This window comes from Tauraco erythrolophus, chromosome 24, assembly GCF_009769465.1.
Source record: "Tauraco erythrolophus isolate bTauEry1 chromosome 24, bTauEry1.pri, whole genome shotgun sequence".
Taxonomy (NCBI): Eukaryota; Metazoa; Chordata; class Aves; order Musophagiformes; family Musophagidae; genus Tauraco; species Tauraco erythrolophus.
Window position 1 is genome coordinate 5506926 of NC_141488.1, and position 27412 is coordinate 5534337.

General features: G+C 41.1%; 1 protein-coding gene across 1 annotated transcript; it reads left to right on the top strand.

Moving 5' to 3' along the window:
- The first annotated feature begins 771 nt into the window (after nt 1–771).
- MYOM3 (myomesin 3) lies at nt 772–27150 on the top strand. Its single transcript, XM_009989056.2, has 36 exons — nt 772–878; nt 1031–1105; nt 1687–1846; nt 2064–2221; nt 3360–3455; nt 4092–4180; nt 7124–7168; nt 7381–7521; nt 8711–8872; nt 9143–9284; nt 9377–9576; nt 9885–9938; nt 10258–10385; nt 11000–11183; nt 12069–12243; nt 12875–12996; nt 13658–13845; nt 14020–14146; nt 14620–14798; nt 14875–14989; nt 15270–15426; nt 15817–15926; nt 16425–16469; nt 16595–16731; nt 18300–18444; nt 19650–19709; nt 20685–20752; nt 21043–21153; nt 22335–22422; nt 23494–23532; nt 24063–24168; nt 25001–25164; nt 25817–25853; nt 25970–25992; nt 26082–26137; nt 26860–27150. The coding sequence occupies exons 1-36, from the start codon at nt 772–774 to the stop codon at nt 27148–27150; spliced, it is 4284 nt and encodes a 1427-aa protein (XP_009987358.2).
- Nucleotides 27151–27412: the final 262 nt, after the last annotated feature.

The following is a 27412-nucleotide window of genomic DNA, read 5'->3' on the forward strand; positions in this document are numbered from 1 at the left end:
CCTAGATACGCAGACGGGAACACAGGCTGAAGTGCTCTGTTTCGGCCACGGCAACTGGAACCAGTTAGTTCCAGAAAATGCACTTGGATTTTCCAGCTACCACTGACACCGTGACTCCTGCTCTGCAGCCCGTGTGTTCGGTTCAGCAGTGCTGCCGTATCGAACCGCTGGCACATCCAGGCAGGGGCAGCACATGGTGGGATCACAAACTGGGAGCCAGGTCACAGGCTGTTTGACATCACAGCTACCCCTGCAGTATAGTTTCCAGAATAAAAATCTGCTTCTCTTCTAAATGTTTCCTCTATATCTCACTATATGTCATTCCATACCTTATTTTGTCCCTAATTTTCCATGTCCCTCTGATCTCTCTTTTCATGATGCTCCTCGTTTGTCTGCATGCTATATTGGGGGTCTGATCTAATGGAATTCTCTGGAAGAATATCCACCAGATTTAGAGCACAAGATCAGTCCTAGGAAAACAAATCTACCCACAAAATGCTGCCTACTTACTGTTCTGTTACAGCTTCAGCTGCCTTTAAAGACTTACTGATTTCTTCCTCTGATTCCATTTTTCACAGAAGCATCACGAAACAAACCCCTTTCACAGTCTGAGTGCCAGAAGGTCGTATTATTATAGGGACTTTCATTCGTGGGCCTTGAACGTCAAAGCAAACCAAGCACTTAGTGATAAGTCTGTCAAGGTGTCTTATTTGAAAGCCAGTTTATGTTTTATTCTATTCCAGCAAGAAAGTTCATTTTTGACTTCCCAGCATGGGAACCCGAACCTTCTCCCACCACAGAGAGGAGGAGCAAAAGGAGGAGAGGCAACAGAGCTTGCAAATGACCTCCACAACTAGAAAGAAAAAGTTCAAAACCAGGTAAGCCCCAGAGTTAAGGACAGGCTGAGTAAATCAGGTCCGGACAGGACTTTCTACACTCGGTACTGAGCATTCACAGATTTGTTGGATTTTGAGTTTATGAAATCATGGAACTTTGTCTGGATTCTTTTACATGCGTCTGCCTCTGGAAGTGAGGAAGAAGAGGCTTTCAGCCTTTCAGAGTTATCGATAGCAGCTGCCCTTGCCTTGACCTCCGAAATACCACAGTAAGTCAGAAACCGTTATAACTCAAATACAATCATTCCTTAAAACAAAAAACACCAGATCTCAAGTAAAATGCGGGAAACAAAATTTTATAGCCTTGGTACCTGTGATAATGGGTAATATTGCCCTGCTCCCAAGCAAGGGCTTAAGAGAAACCAGATTTCATAGGAATAAATGGAAAACACAGTCAGATTAATAAATTAATGGTAAGAGATGAAACTCCCTCTTTCCTAAAAAGTCTTGGCAATGATTCTGCCGTCCATCCTTCTGTGATGGCTGAACAACCTAAGTAGTTAGCAACATCCCTCCTCCCTTTAATCCTTCTCCCAGTTCCCTGCCCAAGATTAAAAGCGGTCAAATAGTGGGTTCCCTTCTTGTGCCATGAAAGTGTTATCTCTCATGGTAGCACTGCTGGTTCCTGAGGCATAATTGCCTGACATCCATACCCATATTGCATGCAAGCTTAACCCTTGTTCTGATTAAACAAAAAATATGTGCTATAAAACAACAACAACAAAAAAGAACAAAACAAAATAAAAGCATTACCCTAACTTCTGCTGGCTTTTATCATCCTCTGTTGCAGGGATTACAAGATAAGAAGAGAAGCTGCCATCCTAGAGCTAGAACAGAGGGGGCAAAAGAGAGTTCGGTTTGGGAATGACATGGAAAAGTTGGAGAAGGAGGTTATTAGGAACTGCAGACTGCTGCGTGTGAGAGCTGACCGGAAGGCCCTTCGGAGGAAGGTCAGATCAGACATCTCTCTTGGTAGCAAATGCCAACAGGATTAAAATTGCCAAGACTAACTAGCATTCTGGAGAGGACGCTAAACCTCATCAGGTGTTAGGACACCTTATACTCCTGCCACTGAAGCATTATCACACGTCCCTTTCGTAAAAGGAATTTGTGTAATTAGAACATAATCCCTTTCTACTGCCTTTATTTAGTCTATCCTTGTTGCAGGCTGTAGAAAAGGCACGTATGGAGAAGGAATACATCGAGCTGCGTTCGGGGCGACCGCCTATGTTCTGGATCCCCCTCAGAGTACACGCCGTCTGGGAGAGGATGGAAGTGAAGCTGGCATGTACAGTCCTGGCTTCCCCACCGCCGCAGGTTACGTGGTATGTCAGTCGACAGCAGTGACTCATGCTGCCCGTGGAGCTAACGGCCTCTGTGCGTTTCAGGAAGCAACCCAAGGAGTAACATCTGTGTCCTGCCAGAAGGAAGGAAGGGGCAGGCTCAGAAATCACAGAAAACACTTTCAATTCTCCAGTTCCACTGTCAAAACCAGTAAAGGCATCTAGTATCCAAAAACCAGTAAAGGCATTAAGTATCCAGTGGGCTGTGGAGGCGGTGGACAGCCCTACAGGGCTTCTTTTGGGATAGGACTGACATTCACATAGAGTTCCCTGATTCCCTTGGTGCTGTCCTCTGTTTTGCAGGCAAACTCAGGATTTAAGTCTCAGAAACCAGAATCTATTGCCAGCACAAAATCACTGCACACATACACACCATCAAGGTTTGGCTACCTTGGCTACCAGGCATTAAACTGCCATCGCTTCTACAATTTGTAAAATACAAACCAACTCTTTCATTTACTCACCAAACCACAGGAGAGAAAGTGTTATGGACCAGGCCTGACTGCAGCATTTACCATTAATAACAGCAGGAAATAAATGAAAGATCACCTCAAAAACAATTCGCAAAGTGCACTTTGATCAGTTTGTTAAAGTGATTGACCATTCCTCCCATGGAAGGTTTGAAGTATGCAAACATTTGGATTATTAATGACTTCGTAGGCAGCTCTCTCTGCTACTGTCAGAGCTCCTGAGGTCCTGTGTCCTTCCAGAACAACCTCTTTGAATTATTCAAAGAGCACAGAGAATATGAACCTCCCACAGATTCCCAGTGAACACAAAGAAGCGAGACATCTGCTGCAACTCCCTCACACAGCCTGCAAAGCAGGGAGCATAAACTGAGGAGGAAGGAGCGAGCCGATGCCAAGCTGCCCGTGGGCAGCCTGCAGGCAGCCCTAGGGACGAAGGGCACGCAGGACCACAGGAGGGGATGGATCTAGGTTGGCCGCGAGGCTGTTCTGGATTGATGTGGGAGACCTGTAAAAGAGGGAATTGTGTCTACTCCTCTTTTCTGTTGTGCCTCTGTTGTATTTGGCAAGGTTAATTTTAAAATAAAGTGTTAATTTTACCACTCAACTTCTCTGACTTTTCCTAAGCAGCATGTTTCCTTTGTGTTCCATAGGTACAAAAATGGAGTCCGTATTGATCCTCGCCTAGCCCCAGCAGGAAAGTACAAGATAAAGAACAAGTTTGGGATGCTGACCCTGCACATCAGCAGGTAATGTATGTGCTCTTGTCTGAGTTGTTTTTTCACTCAAATAAGACTTGCTCTGCTGAAACTCCCAGCTTGTGTATGCAAAACAAAAACGATAATTCTTCTGGAATCTGAGCCTGCTTGACATCAGTGTGTTGTGTCTGAGCTAAAGCTTTGCCATTAGGAAGCAATCTCAACAGCAGTTCATGAGGTTTAAAAAAATCTTAAAAAAGAAATTTAGACCCTTATTTGGTTTTGGTCTTTTTAGACATGGCCAAAATGTTCTCATTCAGAGTAAGGCCATGTGCATTAAAAGCATTTCACAAGCAGACATACCAATGTGATTTAAGATGGATTAATGTAACCAGAATTACATTAGTTCAACAGCTCTGTGAATTACGCATGTGATAAAGATACATGCATATCTTCAGTGGAACAAAGTGTTCCACAGGTCTTTTGCTTGTTCATCACTTGAAATGTTCTGCTTCTGTGTATCAAGAGAAAAAACTGACCACTCGGTATAAGAAATCCTTGTAATCGAAAGGAAAAGGAAGTATCTGCTTCTAACTTCTGAGATTAAAGGGGAACTCTTTGAATTTGTCCTGGGAAGTATGAACTGTAACTCAAACCTAAATAGGAGGGGAAATGTTTTTCTTCCAGATGCTCCATGGAAGATTCTGCTGAATATAGTGTTGAAGTTAAGAATCAGTACGGCGAGGCTTATTCATTTGCTACAGTGCTTGTTAGGAGTAAGTAGAAAATGTTCCTTTGATTTTACATTTTCAAATTATTTAGATTCTTCAAAACATTTTCAGTGCTATACATTATATCGTAGGAACATACAAACACTCTGGAAAAACAGAGAAGGAAGTGAGCACTCTGTTAATAAGAGAGGAGAATTTATCTCAGTTACCAGTGAGGGAAAAGCACAACTGGGTAAAATAATCCTTAACTACCACTAACTAATGTGTATATGGCTGATACAACGGCTTCTCTTTCTTAGTCACTTCTGGGCACAGGCAAAATCTTTCAGATTCCATACAGACACAGCTGTCCTTCCACTGTGCTAAAATTGTACTAAATTTAGGTACTTATTTCTTCTGGACTGGTATGAAACAGCCATACAGTTAAATACGTACCAGGCTTAGAAAGAGTCTGCTGCATTTCTAAAGATAAGTAAGAAACTGGTTAACAAGTACTGTGGCTTTCAAGGGGATCTCTCAGCACAATATTGCAGGGAATACCGGATTTCTCTCTCAAATCAGTAGCTACCAAGAGCAAATACAATTTTCTTCTTTGGATCTGTGCTGTTCTTAAAATAACTGGCACAGACTCCGTAGATACACATTCTGCACAAGCCATATGGTGAAGGAAGTAAACTACCAGGACTTAAAAAGGAAAATTATATCAAGCTTTAAGAAATATGCAGTGCAGTCTCATAGGATCATAGTTTAGCTCTTCATATTTCATATATATATATATACACACACATATATATAAAAATAACAATTTTGTCACAAAAAGCCTGAACAGAATAGACTTACAGAACTGTAGATAACTAAATGCTTCAGCAGGACTCACAGAGTCCAGGGAGTAATTCACATGGTAACAGATGAATTGGAAGGGAACAGGTTTGCTTTGGACATCTTCCTAGTCATGAAGAGATGGGTTTCTTCGACTGACTGAATTGCAAACCCAGCTTGAACTACTTTTTTTGCAGACAGAAAGGGTCTTCTTTGGTTTAGATAATATATTTATTGTTAGTGCTTTAATATATTCTTGGCTCTGTCATGGGTTATGTTATTATCATCCTTAGTCTTTGCATGCCGTATTTTGATCCCATCCGAATACCGTTTGGGGATGCATATGCCTACAGAAGAATGTGACTCCAGAATTGTAATAGAAGAGTATCGTTTATGATATCTTTCAGATCTTTTAATCAATCAATGTAAAAATTCAGCATATCTGGAAATATGCAGCACACACTTAGCAATTCTAAAGGGACATGTATAATAGCCCAGAAAACCTTCATTTGCTTCCCAGATTCCTAAATTTCCCTTACTCTAATACAGAAATACAGAAAAAAAGTTACCAGGTGTGTAATGCTTCTCTTCTACAAAGGTTCTTAAAATATGTCCAGAACTCGGGAACTGGGCCTTTGCCATAAAGCAGGAGCAGCTGTCTGAAATAAAAATCCATGGCAATAATCACATACTCCTCCCAATTCCCATCAGAGTCTTTAGGATCAGAGCAGGCACGATGATAGAATAAGGGCTGAGGTATATCACAGCAAACCTCAGATGGAACTGCTCTCTTCACCTCTAAGTGCCTGATTAAACTGTCCTTCATCAAGCCTGACCAGCGTTTCAAACAGCCTGCAAACATCGTTCCTTGTGATGGCGGGTGAGAGGCTCCCACTGTTCCTTCTCCCTTGAGCCTGCCTAATGCCATCCCAGTAACATGATTCTTCCTTTTGCTATTTGCATTTAACATTCTGAAAATAGAGACTACACCAAGGCTTTAATCCTGCCTCCACTGGAAACATTCCTCATCCCCCAGGCAGGCCGATGGCATCTCTTCTCCCAGCCCCACACTGTCTGGAATGCCCTTGATGCCAGGGGAGGGTCTCCAGGATCCGTGGTTCCTACAGCAGAAGTTCAGACATCACTGAGGGTCTCACAGGACCTGGGATGAGGCTGTGCTTTGCCTCTTGTGCTTTCTATTTCTTTCCTCTTCAGCTATTAACAGTCCTCATCTTTTGCTTGTGAGTGAGCTCTGCTATTGTCAAGCTTCATCCATTGAAAAAATAGGCATTATTTTATGGGCATTTCTTGCAGCTTATAAAGGTAACAAAGTGTCTCAATTTCATCCTGTTTTAAGTGCACCAGTTCTTAGATTTCAGCTCCAAAACATTCTATGCTGTGATGCCAGCAGTTCTCACAGGCTGGAGTAGGTGAAGCAGGCCAGCCTTCACGTATGATGCCTCCAAAGAATCCATGGCTGTTGAAGCAAGTGATTTTGTAGGGGACACACCTCCCTTGGCTCCAGGAATCACCTCAATGTCTCAGGACAGATATCCTTTCTTTTGGTTAAAGCTTTAAGTCTTCAAGAATCCCACATAAACCTTTGGGAATGCTGTTTAAACCCAGGGGTTGGGCCAAATTCTGCTTTCAGTAATGTTTATGATGCCAACACTTTTTTCTGTCGTGCTCTGTCTCCCAACAGGGACATAACTGAAGCACTTCAGTGATGGATGATCCCAGATTGTCATGCTTCTAACTTGGACAGTACCATCCTGGTACACTCATGCGACAAAAGTTGCAGCTCGCTGTACGCATGCTTTTATTCAGCATAAATTTCCTCGTGCAGCTTAAAAAGACAGAAGCCAAACTGAAAAAAAAAAAACCAACTTCCTCAGCTATGAATAACTGTGTGCACATGAGCATTCGAAGCAGTATCACTTCTACCACTAGTACAGTCATACACACAATTTCCTGCGTAGACACATCCTCGGTTGGTTGTGAAGGTCACCAGCTGCCGAATGAGTGATGTTTTACCATACGATGAGACTTTGAAGGTTCACATTAAGAGCTGGTTTGAGGGAAAAACATAATTTGCTGAGGATCACTGGTTTTTGAGAAGATAAAAATTGGCATGAGAGTTGCTAAATGTATTTTCTTCTTGTCTTATAGAATATTATGGAAAGGAGTCAGGATTTGATTCAGAAATATACAGAAGTGAGTAAATGACTTGTTATTATTATTTCTTTTATTTTTATAGCCTAAAGCAATTTGATTCTTTTTTTCTGATAGCTTTTCCTATTAGCCTGACTGCACATGAAAAGTGCAAGGCTCAGCTACCACCCTAAATACATGACAGTAAAACTACTACAAAGAGGAAGGCTCTGGGAAGTCTCTTTATCATGCTGACTTTTACTCTTATTTCACAGGGTCCCTTATGGCCAGAGAGGCAGATTTTGCTTTTCCACTGAAACCCTTATTTTCAAGAGAAAAGGAGCCTTTCACCCTCTCCTGTTACTTCTCTTCTGATTTACTCGAACACCAGCGAGACATTACCTGGTTCAGAGATGGTTTGTATGCAACAGATAAGTTTATATACACATACCTATATGAATATACCGTTTGAATTCATAGCTGTGAGCTAACGTTCACAGAAAATAATTAAAATTTAGGATTCTTGAACTGCTCTCAGCTCTTCTCAAGCTACAGATGTTATTATTTAATTTGTATGTTTTCCTAATTTGTAAAAGGATGATACCACTAAAATGTTTTGGAGGTAATGACTTATTTCTGCTCATAAGAACAGTCTAAAAGTCTAAGTTCTACAGAGCGGAAGCTCCAAATGCTTGTTAATTCACCAAAAAGCCAGTGGTTTTCTAGTGAAAAAACCCTTTTGGATATACTGTGCTGTTCTGCGGACAAACAAGAACTTCAATCTTAGCCAAACCAGTAATCTTTCTGAGCTCCTCAGTTTTGGAGAGCAGAAGCAGCACAGTAAGTCTGCTCCTGCCATTCCAGCACTACTGCCAGAGTCAGCTGTGAGGACAGCAGGGCCTAGTGAGTTGCAGTGATTTTAGGAGAATTTGGCTAGAGTGTGGCTCTCAGATCTGATAAAAATACACAAAACTGATTTAATGGCAAGGGCTTTAAACTGAAAGAGGGTAGATTTAGATTGGATATAAGGAAGAATTTTTTCACTCTGAGGGTGGTGAGGCACTGGCACAGGTTGCCCAGAGAAGTTGTGGCTGCCCCATCCCTGGAAGTGTTCAAGGCCAGGTTGGATGAGGCTTTGGGCAACCTGGTGTGGTGGAAGGTGTCCCTGCCCATGGCAGGGGGGTTGGAACTAGATGGTCTTTGAGGTCCCTTCCAACCCAAACCAGTCTGTGATTCTATGATTCTAAAATGCACACCGTGTGCCATGCTGTTTTCTTGGTTTTGAGCGCTGCTGGGACAAAAGCTCCCGCCTGCTGATCAGTAATGTATCCTCAGCTAGAGCTGGCATAATATTTGGCAGGCTATAGAGCATCCAGTTACCTGGTGCGAAGAGAACCTTTCACTCACCGATTCAGCCTCAGAGAGGCAGAGCAACAAAGCAGGATCAGAGTCCGTGACTGTAACTCAGGGGCATAATAACATCAGGAATGTCTTACAGATCCTCGTCCTCGTCTTGCTCTGTGCGTTTTTTTGCATTTGGAAATCTGCCACTCCTGACTCGAGTAGTTCAGGTGGAATTCCTTTACCCCTTCTCATGCTTCGCAGGTGAGTTGCTGCAGAACTCCGAATGTCGGGAACTAAAGTGCCAAGACCGGGAGGCTTCTCTGACCGTGTCACACGCTTACAAAGAAGATGAGGGATTCTACACTATCCGCGTCCCCTCACTGGGTGGATATAAAGAGCAGACCACTTACGTGTTTGTTAGAGGTATAAGCAGGAATCTATCCAACTTAGAACAAAAGCTCCTTTCCTAACACCTTGGCATAAAGGAATTCGCAACTTCATACACAAGAAAAGATCTCCCAATTTTATGCATGGATACAATTATCAAAATGTCCTTATTTTTAGTAGCGATTTAGATATTAGAAAATATGACTTGTATTACTGGCCCTTAGACGCTTAAAATTCAGCCATTGAATGAAAATTTTGGTACGGAGAAGAAAAAGAGCTAACCATTATCACTTGGTGTTTCTATAGATGCTGCAGCAGAAACAGCTGGTGCACCTGGATCCCCTCTCAACGTGCAATGCCATGATGTAAATAAAGACTGCTTGATTCTTTCTTGGGTAGCACCCAGTGATAACGGAGGTAGCCCTATCCTGGGATACTACATTGAAAGGTCTGTGTGTTGATCATCTTTGAGCAAAAAAGGCTCATGACTATGTTGTAGGAAAACCATGAAGGAACTCCATGAGCTATGTTTCATTTCAGGTGTGTTGCTGGGTCAGAGGACTGGGTCCCATGCAATGACAAGCCTGTGAAAACCTGCAGATACCCTGTCTTGGGCCTTGCTGAAGGACAGACGTACCAGTTCCGAGTAAAGGCTGTCAATAAAGCGGGCATCAGCCATCCTTCAAAAACCAGTGATCCAGTTACAACATATGACCCCAGCAAGGACAAGAGAGTGACAGGTTTGTACTAAAAACAGGAAAATTTGCTCCTTAAATACAATGTGAGGTCGCAGGTATAACCGAATGCAGTTTGTCCAGATTCTCCCCATTCTCACAAATGCCATTGCAACACACTGCCATGCTGAGCCTGTGCTGAACCCACCTTAGTACTGCTCTGAAAGGAAAAAGATCAAAACACCAGTTACAACGTTTCCTTGTATGTGTAATGAAATCTATACACTAATGCACATAACGAAATGACACTTTTTTTTTTTAAAGTCCTGAGCATCTTCTCTCAGTGGATAATATTGCCCTGTTTGACATTACAGTTATTCCATACGACGGAGGCAGGACAATTGAAATTTCCAAGGATGACCTGGAAGGTAAGTTCAAATTTATACTGAGCCAGTCTCTCAGACAGGAATGATTGTTCTACAACAATCAGATTTGTAATAACATGACTGCACTTAGGAAAATACATGGTGAAGTATCACTGTAAGCTGCACAAGGATCGAAAAGTATCCTAAACAGCACAAACTTTTATAACAGTCTTGAATTGTCTCTATGTCCCCAAAGGGTTTAAATCTCCTCCTTTATATTGAAGAATCTTACTTTACAGTGGGAAAACATAATCCTTTGTAAAGGAACTTCTTTTTCCTGCCACGTTATGTCTAAAACATAGCCTATTCTAACTTCCCATAGGACACATTAAAATTCCCTTGCCACCCACCAATGTTCATGCAAGTGAGGTCAGAGAAGATTATGTAGCTTTGGCCTGGGACGAACCAGATCCAAGAGGCAGAGAGCCACTGGAATATTATGTGGAAAAGGTAAGAAAATAGTATTGCATAGAAGGGAAATTGCAGAACAGAATCACTTATTTCTCAGATGGTCTGTAGCACAGGCAAGGCTATTCACTGTGTCAGTAACTGGAGAACCACAGCCTCAAAAATGGCTTGCTCAGCCTCTCTCCAGCCCCACAGTGCACTCGAGCTAGGATCCTGACTCCTGACATCAACTCAAGTAGTAGTGATTAACAAAGACTAAACAATTATGGTTTATACCACAGAAGAGCAGCAGTTTGAACAGGAAGACTGTTCCTGCCCTATGGGCCCTTAAGTGTGGAAAAGCTGTGAAGGACTGCACAATAGTTCCCTTTCCTGTTCCCAACTAATCATTCTGATGGTTAATTACCATCTTCTACCAATCTCCTTTCATGCAGACTCCTTGCCCACCCACTGTACCGTTTCTGCTGCAAAGGGGTCCTCTGTTGCCAAGGAAGAAAAGCTTGAGTATATCAACAAGAAATATATAATTTATATTTTTGTTTGGTTTTGTTTGTTTTTAAACTGCTTTCCTGTAAAGATCAGCTTTGTTATTGCTCAGGAGGGTTTTAAGCTTGATTTACAACATGAGTTGTAAATCACCACCTTTTTCTTTACAGTCGATTGTAGGCAGCAACTCCTGGCAAATGGTTAATCTGGATATGCCAGTTAATTCCCCAAGATTTGCACTCTTTGATCTTGTTAAAGGAAAATCATACTGTTTCCGCGTGCGATCTGTTAACAAGTATGGAATCAGTGAGCCATCCCTGCCCAGTGAGCCTGTAACTGCTGGAGCAAAACTGGGTAATTATTTCATTAATATGCTCTACACTAATGATACGGAAGAGGACACATACCATGAAAGTAACATGTGGGTTCCCCTGCCCTCGCTTTCCTTTAAACTTCATGGATATGTTTACACCGCAGTTGCTTTGATATCAGGAAATCTCTTAAAGCCTTAAATCCTCGTTTAATTACTTTGCAGTTGGTCAGTGCAGTGTAAATCTAACCAAGCAACGATGGGGGAATTACATTCAATAAAATGAGGACCAGTTGAAGCCTGTGTTTAATCCAAATACGCTTCCAGCACTGCGTAAGAGAGAGGTTGCACAGCCCAGTGCTGGAAGGAACGGTATGCCAGCTGAAGGAGCCTGTTTCTGGGGCTTCAGCTAGAACAGCAGTCTTGCAGGGCTGACTTGTTTTTTTTCTTCCTGGACTGAGCTGACAACAGTAAGAGATGCAAAGACCCATGCCCATGTTTCCATTATGTAAAGAGATGAGCACTAACTATTTCTTTTATTTTTTTATATTCTCCCATATTAAAGCTGCTCTAGTGTTCATTCATACTGTCCTTTTTTCTCAAGAGTGAAGCAGGTTCTGTTTCACAGTGGAGTCACATGAGAGTTACTGTACGACTCTTGTTTCTCCTCTGCTTCAGAGAAGCTTAAGTAGGTGTAACTGCAGAAAGCGATGGGCTGTAAGGGAGAGGAACATGAGATATGGCAAGCCCAAACACAAAAATACAGGCTGTAGACTGGGACAACATCCAAAGTATTCTGCTCTAATTTGAAAGTGATGCTCTGGAAAAGGTGAATAAATCAAACAGGTCAACAACACTTGTAATTTTTAATTTATGACTTTTTAAAACCTCCTGTTTTTCTCTGTGTTTGTTTGTTTGTTTGTTTTTAGCTACTCTGCCTCCACCATCTCAGGTTTTAGCTTTCAGAGACACCAAGACATCAGTTGCTTTGCAGTGGGATAAGTTAAAGGATGGTCTGGAGCCTCTTGGCTACTACATATATTGTCGGGAGACTGGGACAGAAGAATGGCAAACTGTCAATAATAAGCCCGTGACATGTAACGAGTGAGTTCAGCCATAACACTCCATTGGGAGAACACAGGGTGCCAACTTGGATTCTACTGTTTATGGCTGGAGTCATATTTCAGATAAAAAAAGAACTTCCTTCACTGCACACACAGAGGCACGCACACACACAAACACCTTCTCCTCTTTTAGCATCAAATATTGCTCAAAGTCTCACTTTTACACCCAAAGCCAGACTGACAGCAAAGTCTGCATATATCTTCATAGACTCTGGATCTGCAGATCGTAGATAAACCTTGTGGCACCAGCAGAACCACATTCCATTTTTTTTGCTTGCTTTCCAGTAGAGTAAATTGGTGTCACTCACACATAGGATTTAGAAAACTTCTCTAGCTGTGAGGGTCACATGTAAGCAAAAAAAATCCTTAAAAAAGTCCTATTTACTCTACCAGCAATGCCAGCCAGCAGTGTGACACCTCTCCACCTGCTCCATACTTACTGTCTGATTTATTGGTAGCCATTTCATGTGACACAGTGCACTTTAATTTGTAAAGGCACATAATGATTTTGCAAGTAACAATGGCTTATTAAATGTATTGCTGTCTGCTCAAAAGACTGGTTATCTGTACTTTGCACAGTCAAACACAAACATATTAATTCTCTCTCCTAGGTTTACTGTTCCTGGCCTGCAGCCTGGAAAAGAATATGTCTTTTGTGTGAAATCTGTCAGTGAGGCAGGACTAAGCGAAAGCTCACCAGAAACAGATCCCATCGTTGTGAGGCCAGCTATTGGTAAGTAACACTTACACGCACGTGCACACAAAAATTACATCTCTCACACCTGTATCTATCGTGCCTAGCTATTATTACATGTAGTGGTACACCACATGAGCAGATAAGCAAAGCAAAGCAACAGGGAACTGATTTTCTTGCACCCTGCAGCTTATAGTCATCAATTATACTTGTCAAGGATGGACACGGTTAATTAGCATTTTGACTTAGCAGTGTGTTACATTTTCAGCATTTGTTTGGCACTGGCACAAGTGGCCATTTTAAGTGCTCAATTATCCCGGTATCTTGAAATCAGCACTGTGAATTTCTCCAGGGCAATTACAAAATCCTGCCAACCACATTAGGCAGTATCTAGCCCTCCATCATTTTATTGACCCACTGCTTCCATCTTTTCTACCAGATAAACTACAAAGCAACATGCAAGAAACACCCTGAGACACATCCATCACTTTTCCTGTGACTTCCAAATAAGAACCTGGTCGTTTCCAAATAATTTTACAGTGCAAAAGTGCTATTAGAGGGCCTTAGAATCACATCTAGTACGAGCACACAGGGATTTCCTCAGCCCAGTTTATCCCATACCTACACCTCTTTCCCTGATCCCTGAATCCCAAACCGGCATTGAACAATCCCCTGTTTTCTCTCTCCCTTCGCTGCGCAGCTCGTCCCTCAGCACCACACGGGTTCGTTCTCCTGAGCTGTGGGAAAGCCGACATGACCATCGGCTGGAAAGCCCCGAAGCGAAAGGGAGGAACGAAGATTCTGGGTTATTTCCTTGACCAGCATGATACATCTGAGCTAGATTGGCACGAAGTCAATATTCAGCCAATTCCTCAACGAGTTTACACGGTATTCATTTCAGACATAATGCTGTCCTAAAGGACATAGTGGGAACCATAGCTGTAACAAGGGTTGAGCTGGTTTTCCTCTACCTCCCCTAGTCCCGAACTCTCTTCCTACCCTCACAAGGCTCCGGCCATGCAGGGCTGTACCAGTAACCTGTTTGCACTTCTGAACCCAAAGGTCAGCAATCTCGAGGAAGGTCACCTGTACAAATTCCGTGCCTGTGCAGTGAACATGGCTGGTGTTGGGGAAGTATCTGAACCCAGTGACTTGTTCAAATGTGAGGAATGGACAATGCCAGAACCAGGTATCTCTCACGTAAAAACAGCCAGAAGAACATTACCAGTTCTAGTTATCTCCTCACTCTTCTGTGAATCCAAGGGCCTTCTGAAAACCATAGGTCTGTATAAGGATGGTCCCTACTATAGAAAAGCACACAAACACTTCTGGGGAAGTTCTGATTCCGACATAGGCTCTTATTTCTGCATTACACAGACACAGCACCCAGGTATTTTTAATAATATTGTTTCCAGAGAATGAAGAATCTGGATCTAATATCTTAATGTCTTTGTATATTACACCAAAGCAATTCACACTAAGCCAGCTGATGTCTGCTTTTTTCTAGGAGTTACCTCTACAGTTAATTAGCAGGGAAAGCATCTCCTATGGCCCCACTATTCACTTGTTATCTTCAAACTCTCTGCTTTCTGTTCTCAGACACAGTGCACTGGGTTGCATTTTCTAATGTTACTGCCTGACAGCCTCCCCTTCTCTGAACAGGCCCTCCTTACGATGTGAAGTGCTCTGAAGTTAGAGACTCATCCCTGAAGCTACACTGGGAAGCGCCATTGTACATCGGAGCAGGCCCAGTTACAGGCTATTACATAGACATGTGTGAAGAAGGGTCAGAGGAATGGAAACAAATAAACAAGCAGTCCATAGCCACCACCCATATGAAGGTCTGTATATGCACTTAGTATCCAAGTGTTGCTTCTCATTTAGTCCTACCTTAATTCCTGTCGTTGTTTCCTGCAGGTTTCAGATCTGGAGACAGGGAAATGCTATATTTTCCGAGTAAGAGCACTGAACAAGGCTGGAATTGGACCTCCTTCACTCCCCTCGGATCCTGTGGTAGCTAAAACCAAACCCGGTATGCATCTGAAAGTGACAAGATTGTGCAAAGTTTGTAAATACTGTGATGATTCCAGTAAAAAACTGCTTTATGAAACATCAGCTACATGTTTCATTGCAAGAAAGAACCTCAGTCAAAATAAAGATTAGCAAATCAAACTGCCCAAATTAATTTACTCTAGCTGTACACTCTGGCTTTTTTTTTTTTAATTATTTTTTTGAGTTAGATGCCCAGAAGCTAAGTCCTGATCTCTTTTGGTAAGGAACGTTTTGTGGATTGTGTTTTTTAAATCATGCAGGCACAAATGAAATTGAACTTGGGGTTGATGAAGAGGGTTTCATTTATATGGCTTTTGAAGCTCCTGAAAAGAATGACTCCTCTGAATTTATCTGGTCAAAGGACTATGAAGGACCACCAGATGCTGACAGAGTTCACATTGAGGAGAAAGGCAATAAGTGAGTAGATAATGCACACCGAGATAATTAATTGTGGACTGTCAAATAAAGAGCATATTTAACACTGAGAAAAAAGTAAAGCCAAATGTTTCCCTCTCCTTCCACTGTTCAGCTAAAATACATACACACAGTTGAACTTCTGCAAATCTCTGTCCCTGATTCTCAGCTCTGGTGTCCATGAAACGCATTCAGTGCAATCTTCAGGTCACAAAAGGGAAGCATCAGCCATCATATTGCTGATGGTTTTGCCTTGCTCCTCAGTGTCACATATAAATGACAACAAGTGCTATATTTGATGTTCCAGGTGATTCAAATGTATTACATTCTGTTACAGAAGGCATAATTTTTGAGGAAAATGCATTTTTTCTTATTATTATTTTTATTTCTAAGATCTAAGCTTATACTGAAAGACCCATCAGAAAAGGATCTGGGTGTATATTCAGTGGAGGTCACGGATGTAGATGACGATATCTCTGCCAGCTGCACTTTAACAAAAGAAGGTAAAAACTAATAATTGACAAGAAGAAAAACCTAATGTGCCATAATTTTCTAATATTAGATGTTTAAAGGAAAGTTTCTCATAGAGGAATAGTAAGTGACTGACATCTCTTCATGAAGAGGCATCATTAGAAAGATGTTTCCCATTCCTTGAAGGCTCAAGGGCAGTTTCTTTTACAGTGCCCTAAGAAAAGATTCCATGCTCCTGGAAGGTCATTTTCCCATTGCAGTTCAGATTTCACACACAGCTACACTATCACAGCGATTTAAAACTTCTTTAACATGTTTCTTGAATTGATACAACCAACTCCTTATTCAGACGTAACTAAGAATTATCTTCATAACCTTTCCCGCTCCTCCCCGCTATTGAATGTTTTGTACTTATTATATTCTTCTTGACATAAATAAAGTTCATTAACAAATTAAATTAAATTGATACGATTAATTTGTTTTGGCCTAGTTGTACTAATCTAAATTCCTTGCTATTCTTTGAATTTCAGATCTGGACAAGTTACTGAAACGCAGCCATGAAATCAGGAACCCACGTAAGTTGAACCAGTGAGAAGCCACACGTGCAGACTGTGAAAGGGGAACCCTGGCATAACCCTGGCTGAGCCAAACTCTGCAGCTTGCCTCTGAATTCCCCTCTGGGCTTCTCTTTGTTTTGCAGTGATCAAGCTGATATCTGGATGGAACATCGATGTTCTGGAGAAAGGAGAAGTGCGGCTGTGGCTGGAGGTTGAAGAGCTGTCACCGAAAGCAGAGCTGCATTTAATCTTCAATGACAAGGAGCTCACAAGCACTCCAGTATGTTTTGGTTTGTTTCGTTTTTCATTCTGACTTACCTTTCGCTTGCTGAACAGGGAGATAGAGCAAATGGGTATGTTCCCAGTTTTCTAAATTCCTATCAGATATTTTGATGCGTGACTTTGGAAGAGTATAGGGCTTCGTTTGCCACTGTGCATAAACAGAAAGCCAACTGATTCTCAGGCTGTCCAGTCTTGGTGTCCAGCAATGCTGCAGCATTGAAGCTGCTAGTTCAAGGCAGCATAATATTCATCTGTATTCCTCGTAATATTCCAGCTTTCCTGTTACCCTCTCACTCCTGAGAGGCTGCCGCCGACAATCTTGCCGCAGCAGAGACTTCCCTTTACTATGGAATTTTCTGACAGCAAACCTCACCCACGTGCAATTCATCCGATACTACAAACACACACACCTGTGCAGGGCTGAGCGCTTTGTCTGGAATGGACAAACTCGACTCATTGCGGCGGATGCCAAAGAAATACCATCTCTCACAATGAGTCCGGATATTTGTCTTCTGCTTTACCAAGCAAAGCTGCAAACTGTCTCTTTGAACTGAATACAGATAAATCTAATGCATTCTAAGAGCGGATGAAAGTGACTTATTTCTCAGTCTGAGGCATTGGAAATAACACTGTATCGTGTTACAGTGCACTCCAGTCTTCTCAGACATTTAAAAAAATGTTCTAGCCTCTTCTTTGTCTTCCCATATCAAGTTAGTATTATAACATTTTAAAAGTATTTGGAATGACAGGACCAGAGGGGAGAACTGTTGAAAATAAAGAACAATATAAATCATTCACCTGTCAGTTAAATGCAGTGTAGCAATGCCAAGATAACAAAAAGGCCAAAGGGACAGGACTAAGCCAAAGAATTTCAGCGCTGTTACTGCCACATTGGGGTTTTTTAAAGCAATGTATAGCAAATTTATTGAAGGCTTTGTCTATTCTAAGAACTGTCTTTTCTACATCGGAGAACTGACATGGTTAAGCACCATCACAAAGTATTTGTCAAGCTGTAACGACAATATTTGCTTAGAGCAAACATGGCAGTAAGGAATAATCATGATATTTATGTTTAAGTGTCTGGCAGGTTTCGGGGTGTATGTATAAAAGGTTCAGTAGTGATTGCATGATGTCAAGAGGGTAGCAATATTACTCATTGTTGCCCAAATATGCAATCACACACCACAGATGTGTAATTAAGTGCAACGTTTCTATTATACTAAAAATCTTACAGATTCTGGTAAGCTGAAAAGTCTAATATCCAACAAGAAAGTATGTATTGTGTTACGTGGTTTGAACAGAAACTTTCTCCCAGAGAGAAGTTCTGCTGTAAGCAATTCTACTATACCTACGTACATCACCAAATAACAGACGAATCTCAGAATACAGAATATCAGAATGCTTTGGCTTCACCACTCCTGTAAGATGAGGGAAGTATATAAGGATACATATATAAAAGAACTGTAATGTCTGAGTGTTGTAGAAGATGCTGTGCCAGGATCTGACCTTGGAACAGTTCTGCTGTGGAAAAACTTCAGTTTATCATATTTCCTTTGTTTTACACAGACACATAAAATAAACTTTGTCAAAGGAAAAGGTCTCGTAGAACTGATAATCCAGAATTTCTGTGATGACGATAAAGGGATGTACACTGCCCAGCTGCAAGACGGAAAAGCTAAAAATCAATTCACCCTACTTCTTGTGGATGAATGTAAGTGGAAATTCAGGATCAAATATAGACTGCCATGCTCAGTGGAAAGTTTTCTAGGCACTTAAGGCCTCAAAGTATTTCCAACAGTTATAATGGCACCCTGGGAATGGGGAGAACAGATAGTTATTTTAGCACACATTTGAAGTCCAGGAATCATGTAAGAAATTATCTGAATTTCTCTTTAACATAAATTGAAGCTTTTGCTCTTATAAATAGGGTTCTTGAAGATAAATATGCCCTGCTAAAGCAAAATATCCAGTGGAATTCTTAGTTATTTTTTTCAAATGTTTCACATATTATCTTGCTGTGGAAACTGTCTGTGACTTGGCAGTAAACTGTACGACGTGTTATTACATGTACTCATTTATCTCAGGACAGGATCAGGTTGAAAATTCAGTGTATTTAACAGCTGGTTAATTGCACTAAACTGAACGCAATAAAGAAACCAGAGTCAGCTGTACTTGAAGACAAGTCCAAGCAACAAAGTAAGCTGAACGTGGAACATACAGGGTCGTTGTTTATGCTAGTACAGAGCCTGTTTAATTAATTAAAAATAGGAAGTAACAAAATTCTCATCCAAATACTTCCCCATAGAGTGTCTATCTCCATTTTCAAGTTTGCTTTCAAGTGACCTTCTGAAGCGTCCAAACTTTTTGAATGGGAAAAAAGTCTATAAAATGTCAAGTCTACTTGACTCCCTTTACAACCGGAGCAGAGAAACAGGCAGTCTTCCAGAGTGATTTGGCACATGATACATTCAGGATAGAAGAGCAGTTTCGTGAATTGTGCTCTAAAAGTTCCCATTTTTCCTCACTGATAATGAAGGAAGCAGAGATAACTGAAGTTACATGCGGTTGTCTAAAACAGAGGTAAATTCTATGCTCTCTGCCTTCTTCTGTGATTCTTACCTTTTAAACATTTTCACTTCAGGGTTTCTAGTCTGTCTTTTTGTATGGTCAAAACTCCTATTTCATTTCCTAAATACATAACAGTCAGGTCTTCAAAGACTCTTTTGCTTCAATGAAAATAAACGTTAGGTTCTGAGCAACCAGCACAATGAAAGAACGAAGGGTTCTCAGCAGGGACCAGAGGTAACCCATCCACTAGAGATGTCTTATAAACAAATATCACAGCTCTAATAATACCTTTGGTGATCAAAAATTTCTCAAGCGCTACACTGACTTTGACCATTGCTGTTCTCACAGGTTTTGCTAAAGTTGCAGAGGAGGCTGATGCAAAACGGAGAGAATGGAAGAAAAAGCAGGGTAAGATGAGCCGAAGGTTAATGACTTGCCGGAACTATGCCAACAGGGCAGCAAAACCTGAGCAAAGCTACTTCACTGACTGCTCTAAATAATTTTCTTTATCATCTTTTTAAAGTGAGCTATTTAAGCTGATTAACACACTAGGATGATTCCTTATTTTAAGATACTCTGCCCTGCTCTTAAAAATAAAAATAATTTACTTAAATATTTTAGCCATGCTAGCCACAATCCCCAGTACAGATCTTCTGCATCAGTGCTGTAGCACTGAACATTTTTGAATTCTGAAAATTTTCCAACCTGAATATAATTAAGATCCACTTGCCTTCCTTGTAGAAAACAGGATTCTCTCTGTAAGTTTAAAAAGAACCATGCATTCCACTTTCATTCTATCTCCCATCTTACACTCATGAAAAAAGAAGTTTATAAAACAGTTTCAGAGGAAAAATACTAGAGTTGGAAAGGTGATCTCCTTCTAGCAGGGATCAAAATATTCACTTAATACCAAATGTGATACCACACTGTAGGTCCAGTCTCCTGTCTTCAGAGATGCTTAGCACAAGGTGGAAGTGTATATAACATGATGTGTCCCCCAGTTTACCCTCCCGGAATCAGGAAGAAAATGAGGATGTACATGGCATTTCTATCCTATTGCAATTCACTTGGGAAATAAATATCTGTCAGCTCCTACACCGACTGGATGCAAAGCAGAGACACAAAGGGCTGATTAGGCAGCATCATTAACTACATTTTGAGATAGGATTCCTCAACAAGGAATTCCTCAACCTAAGGACATTACAAAACCAGCAATAATTATATGCTCTAAACTGCGGTGCTTATTACATGCAAAACTCGGCAGCGCGAAGCGTTCCCTGCAGCCCGCACTGCTGGGATGCACCAGTAGATGGAGGCACGTCTGTGGGTAACACTTGGGAGCTACGGAAATGCATGGAGAAAGACATTTCTTTTCTTTTACAGGTCCACATTTCATAGAGAGTTTGAAATGGAAGGTTACTGAGAACTGTGAAGTGCTCCTCACCTGCAAGGTACATACGGCTATGTGATGCAACTGCACAGTCTGAATCCCTTTAGCATTAAATTTGAGATGTGAATTTTAAGGGAAGAGTATGAGCAGTGCTCATCCAAATGCTTATTTACAGACCAATGAAAGTTAAGAGATAATTTATCTTGGACAGAAATTTTAAAAAAGAAGGAAGTTTCTAAGATTCTGCAGCAAACCTCTAATGCAAGTGATGTTTCATATTAGAAGGACATCAAGGCATTGAGAAATAAAATGCATTTGGGACCCTGACTTCTAAATGTTGACTTCAAACAGGCAACAAACCTGAGAAAGGACACCAGCTTCCAATGGTTCTTCAATAAGAAAGCACGAGCAGGTGGTGTGTTTGATCCACAGACTGGGATAGGAACTCTTCGTCTTAAAAAGGTGAAAATCACAAAGCAGAGGTTTTGGTGATCACATGAAAATGCAAAAAATATGGATGTGTTTTGGGTAGTCCCAGTAAATGACAGAAATTGAGCAAATGCTGAGAAAGGCAAAAAAGCAGAAATGATTTAACATTATAGTCCGATAGATCCGAATTAGAAATAGGATGTTTTTAACAGCGAGTGGCTGTTAAAGGTTTAAGGTGTCCTGAGCAGCTAAAAAGAAAAGCGTGGGCTTTTCAGATTTTCTCATCAGGCCTGGTTTGCCTATGCTGCAAATGAATTTTAGTAACAAAAAAAAAAAAAAAAGTTACTGAGTTCATTACAGAAGTGAATGAAATTTTCTGGCTTGACCTACAGAGATGGCCAAACGAGCCAACATAACAGCCCTTGTAATCCTAACTGTGCCTCAGAGAAGATACAGCTGAGGAAAGGAAGTTTGATGGTGCAGTCAGAGTTCTCGTGCAATCTCTGCGTGACTAATTCAAATCTTGTTTGGATTTAATTGTTCATCTTAATTTCAAACAGCTGAATCACCTATAGCAAACAAGTAGCTAAATGCATGTGAACAGGAACTCTGCTCACCCAGGTCTGAGGACCAACAGGAGCAGTGCAGGCTGGAAGTCAAGAGCATTGGCAAAAGCAACACAAGGAAAATTTATGGAGCAGTAGGCATCCGTCGCCACTGAGTTCCAGACGTACCTGTACCTTACACCACCAAGGGCACACAGCGGTACAGGGTGACTGAGGGCAAAAGCCGAGACGCTGGCTCCCTATGACTGACACCATACCAGTTTGTAACGAACCAGTGTCTGTCTATGACTGACACCATACCAGTTTGTAATGAACCAGTGTCTGTCTATGACTGACACCATACCAGTTTGTAATGAACCAGTGTCTGTCTATGACTGACACCATACCAGTTTGTAACGAACCAGTGTCTGTTCTAACCTTTCAAAGGAGGTTTGGGGCAAATTGTGCCCAAAAACTCTGCCCTCCTTTCTCATCATCCAACCAAATTCATAGAGAGGGAAGGAGAATATCTCAGCTGATCTCCTTTTTCCAAATCCTGCCCTATTTCAGTGATATATGAAATTTCTGTTGGGGGGGTGTTTGGGTTTGGAGTTTTGTTTGGTGATTTTTTTTTTTTATATATTACAAATGTACATATGTATTTGCTAGTTAACCAAAGCAGATGAGGGCCAATACAAAGCAGCTGTTTCAGATGACCGAGGAGAGGATTACACCCAACTTGATCTCACAAAAGGAGGTAAGAGAACCTTGTATCAGGCAGTAATGCACATTCACACCCCTGCCTGGGATTAATTTTGGATTTAAAAACAAATTTCATAAGTTTCTACCACATTGTTAATTACCATAGGACCTACATGCTTTTATAGGGATTAAAACCTGCATAAAAAGTTAATAGTCAAATTTAAAAGTTTCCTGATCTACTATAGCATGTATATATTTGCTGATCATTTTAAAAATCACAAATATTTCATGCGAGATCAGAGTCACAAAATGCACTACGTAAAACAGTCTTGTATTCTGCAAGAGCTACACAGAGCCCAAAGAACAGAATAAAAGTCTCCTTTGTATCTGATTTCAGAGCTTTTCTTTCCATCTGTCCATACTGCACTTTATGTGATAATCCACAGACAACTTTTCACTCCTGGAAGTTCAGCCAGTCCTCCAAAGCATCAGGAGAACAAAATTCCCTTTCCACTTTGCATCCCCCATAAGCGAAAAAAATTCCAGGCTGAATTACGACGACAGAATAGTTGTTAAATCGAGTGGAAAAACAATCACACGTTACTGCAGATTCCTGCTTCACTTTTCAGTGTTCTGAATATGCTCTGGAAACTGAAAAATAAATGGGTAGTTCTGACATTCTAATGTCATTTACATATATAGTCATTTATCAAGCTATGACCGCATGATAAATTCTGTCAAGGACCACAGCTAAAAGCTCAGTAATGTTTCAGTCACTTCAACTCAGCATCAGTCAGAAGATTCTGTTTCCCAGGATTAAACCCTACCCTGACATCTGGAATCTATCATTTAAACCTGCTACACAAATCTGCTATCTGTGAGGCAGCCTGTTGCACACGTTGAATGCTAAGGAAGACAGAAGCATCTAAATTTAGTAAGAAATGCCCAGCATCTAAAAATAAATGAGTCAGTGGTAAAAACTCCATTCCAAGTAAGCTTGGCAATAGAAAAAGACCATAACTACCAGATAGAATACATTCTAAACATAATGAAATTAAGTCGGTAGCTCAGATGTGATTTGCTAAATATTGTATTTACAGACACTTAAATCTTTATGTCTTTGCAGCCTTTGAAGACGTTCTCAAGGAGCTGTGTAGGATTAGTGGTACGTCATTTTCTTATCAGCTGATGGTAGTAACGAAGGGGAGTAAGGTGGGGTGCCACGATCAGAGCAGACCGCTCAGGAGCTGTCCCTAGGTTTGGATCAAGTACATGCCACTCAATTACTATTCCTTTAGTGTTAGAAGCACCTCCAAATTGTCAAGGAGGATGGGCAGTAAATGAACCCAGGGGCATAAAACCCTCTGCATTTACAAATTAATTCTGTAACCTTCACAGGCCGGCAGCCCGCTCCTTCTCACATCACTTGTTATCTGAACTTGGCCAAGTTATACTATTTCCATCCAGGAAACGTGTATTCCAGCCCCAGGGCTCTAGAAGAGATGCTGACATTCTTCTACCAGCTGTAAATAGATCCAGGGTCTTCAAGAGCTAAAATGCCATTCTCCTTGCAGCTAGCCACATTCTCCAGAGAGAAGTGTTAGCAGGTTGCTTGGGATTTTGTTTGCATAACATGTAAAAATTAAGCATTTTTGAACGTCCTCCTCAATTTCAGTCTTTCAATTATACCATTAGCTCTTTCTGCTACACCTCTGAAAATTCAGCCTACTGAAGAAGGCATCAAGATCTACACAGATGTGAAGTACTACACAGACTACATGAAGACAACTTGGTATCACAAGTAAGTCCCCAAAAGATATTTGCAAGGCTTCTGGAGTGCTGTTGCTTGTAACTGTTTATCATCAAAATTAAACATGCTGGGCCAGAGCCCGCAGCTTTTTAAGACAATGGTGGATATGTTTGAGTAAGGGCTAAAAAACACAACTCACTCTGCGTCCTGAAACATGTCTGGGAATTCCAAAATAAGCAGTCATGTTATTTTTACCTTAGCATTGAAGAAATATTTATAAGTGATCATGTTTACTAGAATAATAATGATGCATTTAAGGTACTGCTCAGTTACAGCCACCTTGGTTACAGACAGGAAAAGAAGTTGTTGTTTTTTTCAAATTCTTTATTTCTACTACTTTGTACTTTCCTACACCACTCTGTTGTCCTACTCTGAATAACAAATATTCCCAAACATTACAAAATTCTTTCCAAACACTAGCTAATTTAGCCTCATAAATTCTCCATAAAATAGAGGAATGGTGTTTTATTAGATACCACCTACACACATATATAAGGAGGCCAATTTTTAATAATGTTTAAGGGCTAAACGCTTACAAATATTCAACATCTAAATCCTATTTAATCTCCTAAATGAGAACTAAGGGGTCTTTTGTTGAGTTCGTAGAGCTTTGGCAGACTGCCTAAAAGCACAGCTAGATGCCCCCTGAGATTTTCAAAAGTGACCAAGTATGTAACTCCGTAAAATTAACAGTGAGGTCCTGCCTCCTGCTCCTTATTCTAACCAGTATAGGTCTAAAAAAAAGTTAGTGCTCTAATTTATACAGCTCTATACTAATTTATACAGCCAAATGCTACTGAAATGATATAATTTGTTTACACAGGGAGAAACAACTGGAAAGCCGTGACAGACTGAAAGCTGGGAGCACAATGAATCAGATCTGGCTTCACATTCTGAACCCAACAGATGCAGATAAGGGAAAATACACCCTGGAGTTATTTGATGGGAACAACTCTCGCAAACTGTCAACTGACTTGTCTGGACAAGGTAAGCTGAGTCAAACAATACCATCACAGGAATGAGGTAACTGGAGCTGCTTTCCAAGACTCCTTCAAATCATGGGCAGTGATTCCTCTCTCCCTTATCTGAGCTGGAGCCGCAGTGCCATGGCAGCACACGATGAAACTGGCTTAAGAAGGACAGTGAAGTGCTCCCAGAAGTCAAAGGAAACACAAGAAGAGAACTGTGCAGCAGAAAGCACCGGAGCCTTTAGGGAGCCTTGCAGCCACAGCATAATGTGCTCCTGGTTTCCCCAGGAAAACCAGGTTTCCCCTGGTTTTCCCCAGGATGAGTGGGAGGGCAGCTGCTTCCTCCACAGGCCAACAGAGCTTACAGGCAGCATCTTACAAAAGAGAAGGTGGCTTCAGGTTTACAAAGACTTTTCCAAACTGTTCAAAGTTGGGTTTTTTCCCTCCCCTGGACTCCTCTTTGGAAAGAGAATATTAGACCCCACTCAATTTCAGTAGTATAAAAATAGATTCACATCTCCTCAAGGCAGCTACAGATACTGTCTAGATGATAATTATACACATCTATGTGCACAAACACCTGTAATTCCAACATGGATGCATTATGTTGAATCTACTAAGTCAAATGAAAGAAATGGCAACTTTCCCTAAAACCTTTTCATTCCTTGCAGCCTTTGAAGATGCCCTGGCTGAGCACAGAAGGCTGAAGTAAGTTCTTGCCTAAATATTTTTGCAGCAAAGTCTATTTTGAGTGTCATATTCTCTATTGACAATACAATGCCTAATACACAAAACCACTACAATTTTCTCTCTCTCACTTTCAGGGAAGCAGCAGTAGCAGAAAAGCGTAAGTAAATTAATTTCCTTCCTTCTGTGCAACAAGTCAAGTGGCACGCTGATAAGGAAAACTAAATGATCATCTTTTTTCATTCCCAGGTCGTGCCAGAGTTGTTCAAGGTCTGCCAGATGTTGCCACCATCATGGAGGACAAGGTAATACTGAGTAAATGTTCGAATAATTGGCCCTTGCACAGGCACAGAAGAATAACTGCTGTGGAGAAAACTACTTGTTTTCCCCTCCTGTATGTTCCCAGGAGCTTTCCTGAGCCACTGCAGTTGCTGGAGGTGTGAAGTGGTACCCTCCACAATACTTGTATCAGCCCCCTATATCGTTGATGGTGCTTCCAAACATGCACGTGCTTCTGCACATACAGGTGCTCTTTGTAGCACAGAACCTCTTTCTTGCAGATTCCGGGTATTACTGCTTCCTAGATCTGTTTCACAGCCAGACCCTTTCTGTTGTCTTCCTATTTCATAGGATTGGACTAAGGCCTTTAAGTCCTGGACCGGATTTTCCCATCATATCAGCGTGCTGCTTACATTTCTGAGTCACGTTCCCCTTTACTAGTACATAGGGAGAATAAAAATCCTGTAAAGTAATTGCAACCTCACCACGTGCCTATTGAAGTGTCACTTCTACAGTGTAAGAAAGTTATAAAAAGACAGTATCACAAATATGAGTCAGGCCCAGTGAATTCAGCCAGGTTAATCCTGATTATATTGGAGGATATCAGGAAAAGGCATGGACAGTCTTGGAATCTCACCTGTTGAAAATTTAAGAGAATTGATTTTTATTTTTCTTAATTTCTCAACAACTGAATTTCCTTGCTCATTTATATCTTCACAATCTATTTCTGCTGTCTGTTTTACAACAGACCCTGTGCTTAACTTGCTGTGTATCTGGAGACCCTTACCCAGAAATCACCTGGTACAAAAACGAGAAGGTTATCGTCTTCAAAGATCGTTACAAAATGGATGTCAAGGGGACAGTTGTCACGATTACCATAGAGAAAGTCTGCAATGAAGACACAGGGAAATACAGCATCTACGTCAAGAACAAGTATGGTTCTGAAACAGGGCAGGTTACTATCAGTGTCTATAAGCATGGAGAGATACCGATAGGAATGGAAGAAGAGGAAGTCCCGGGTGGGATTAAAATGAAATAATGAAATTGAATTGCTCAATTATGTCTCATAAAAGGAATTTAACTCCTTCATACTCCTTTCAGTGTCTCTGCCCTAAAATTCAGGCTTGTGTCTCTATTTTTATTTTAGTACTATTGTATTATTTTTATTTTGGTGGTTGTTAGAAAACGATTCTCGAATGTGTGTGTGTACAAGTGCATGTTCACCTTACAGAGAAACTCTTTCCTAGTAAATCCTCTGGGAAATACCAGAGGATTCACATATGACAGCCAGGCTTTCAGTG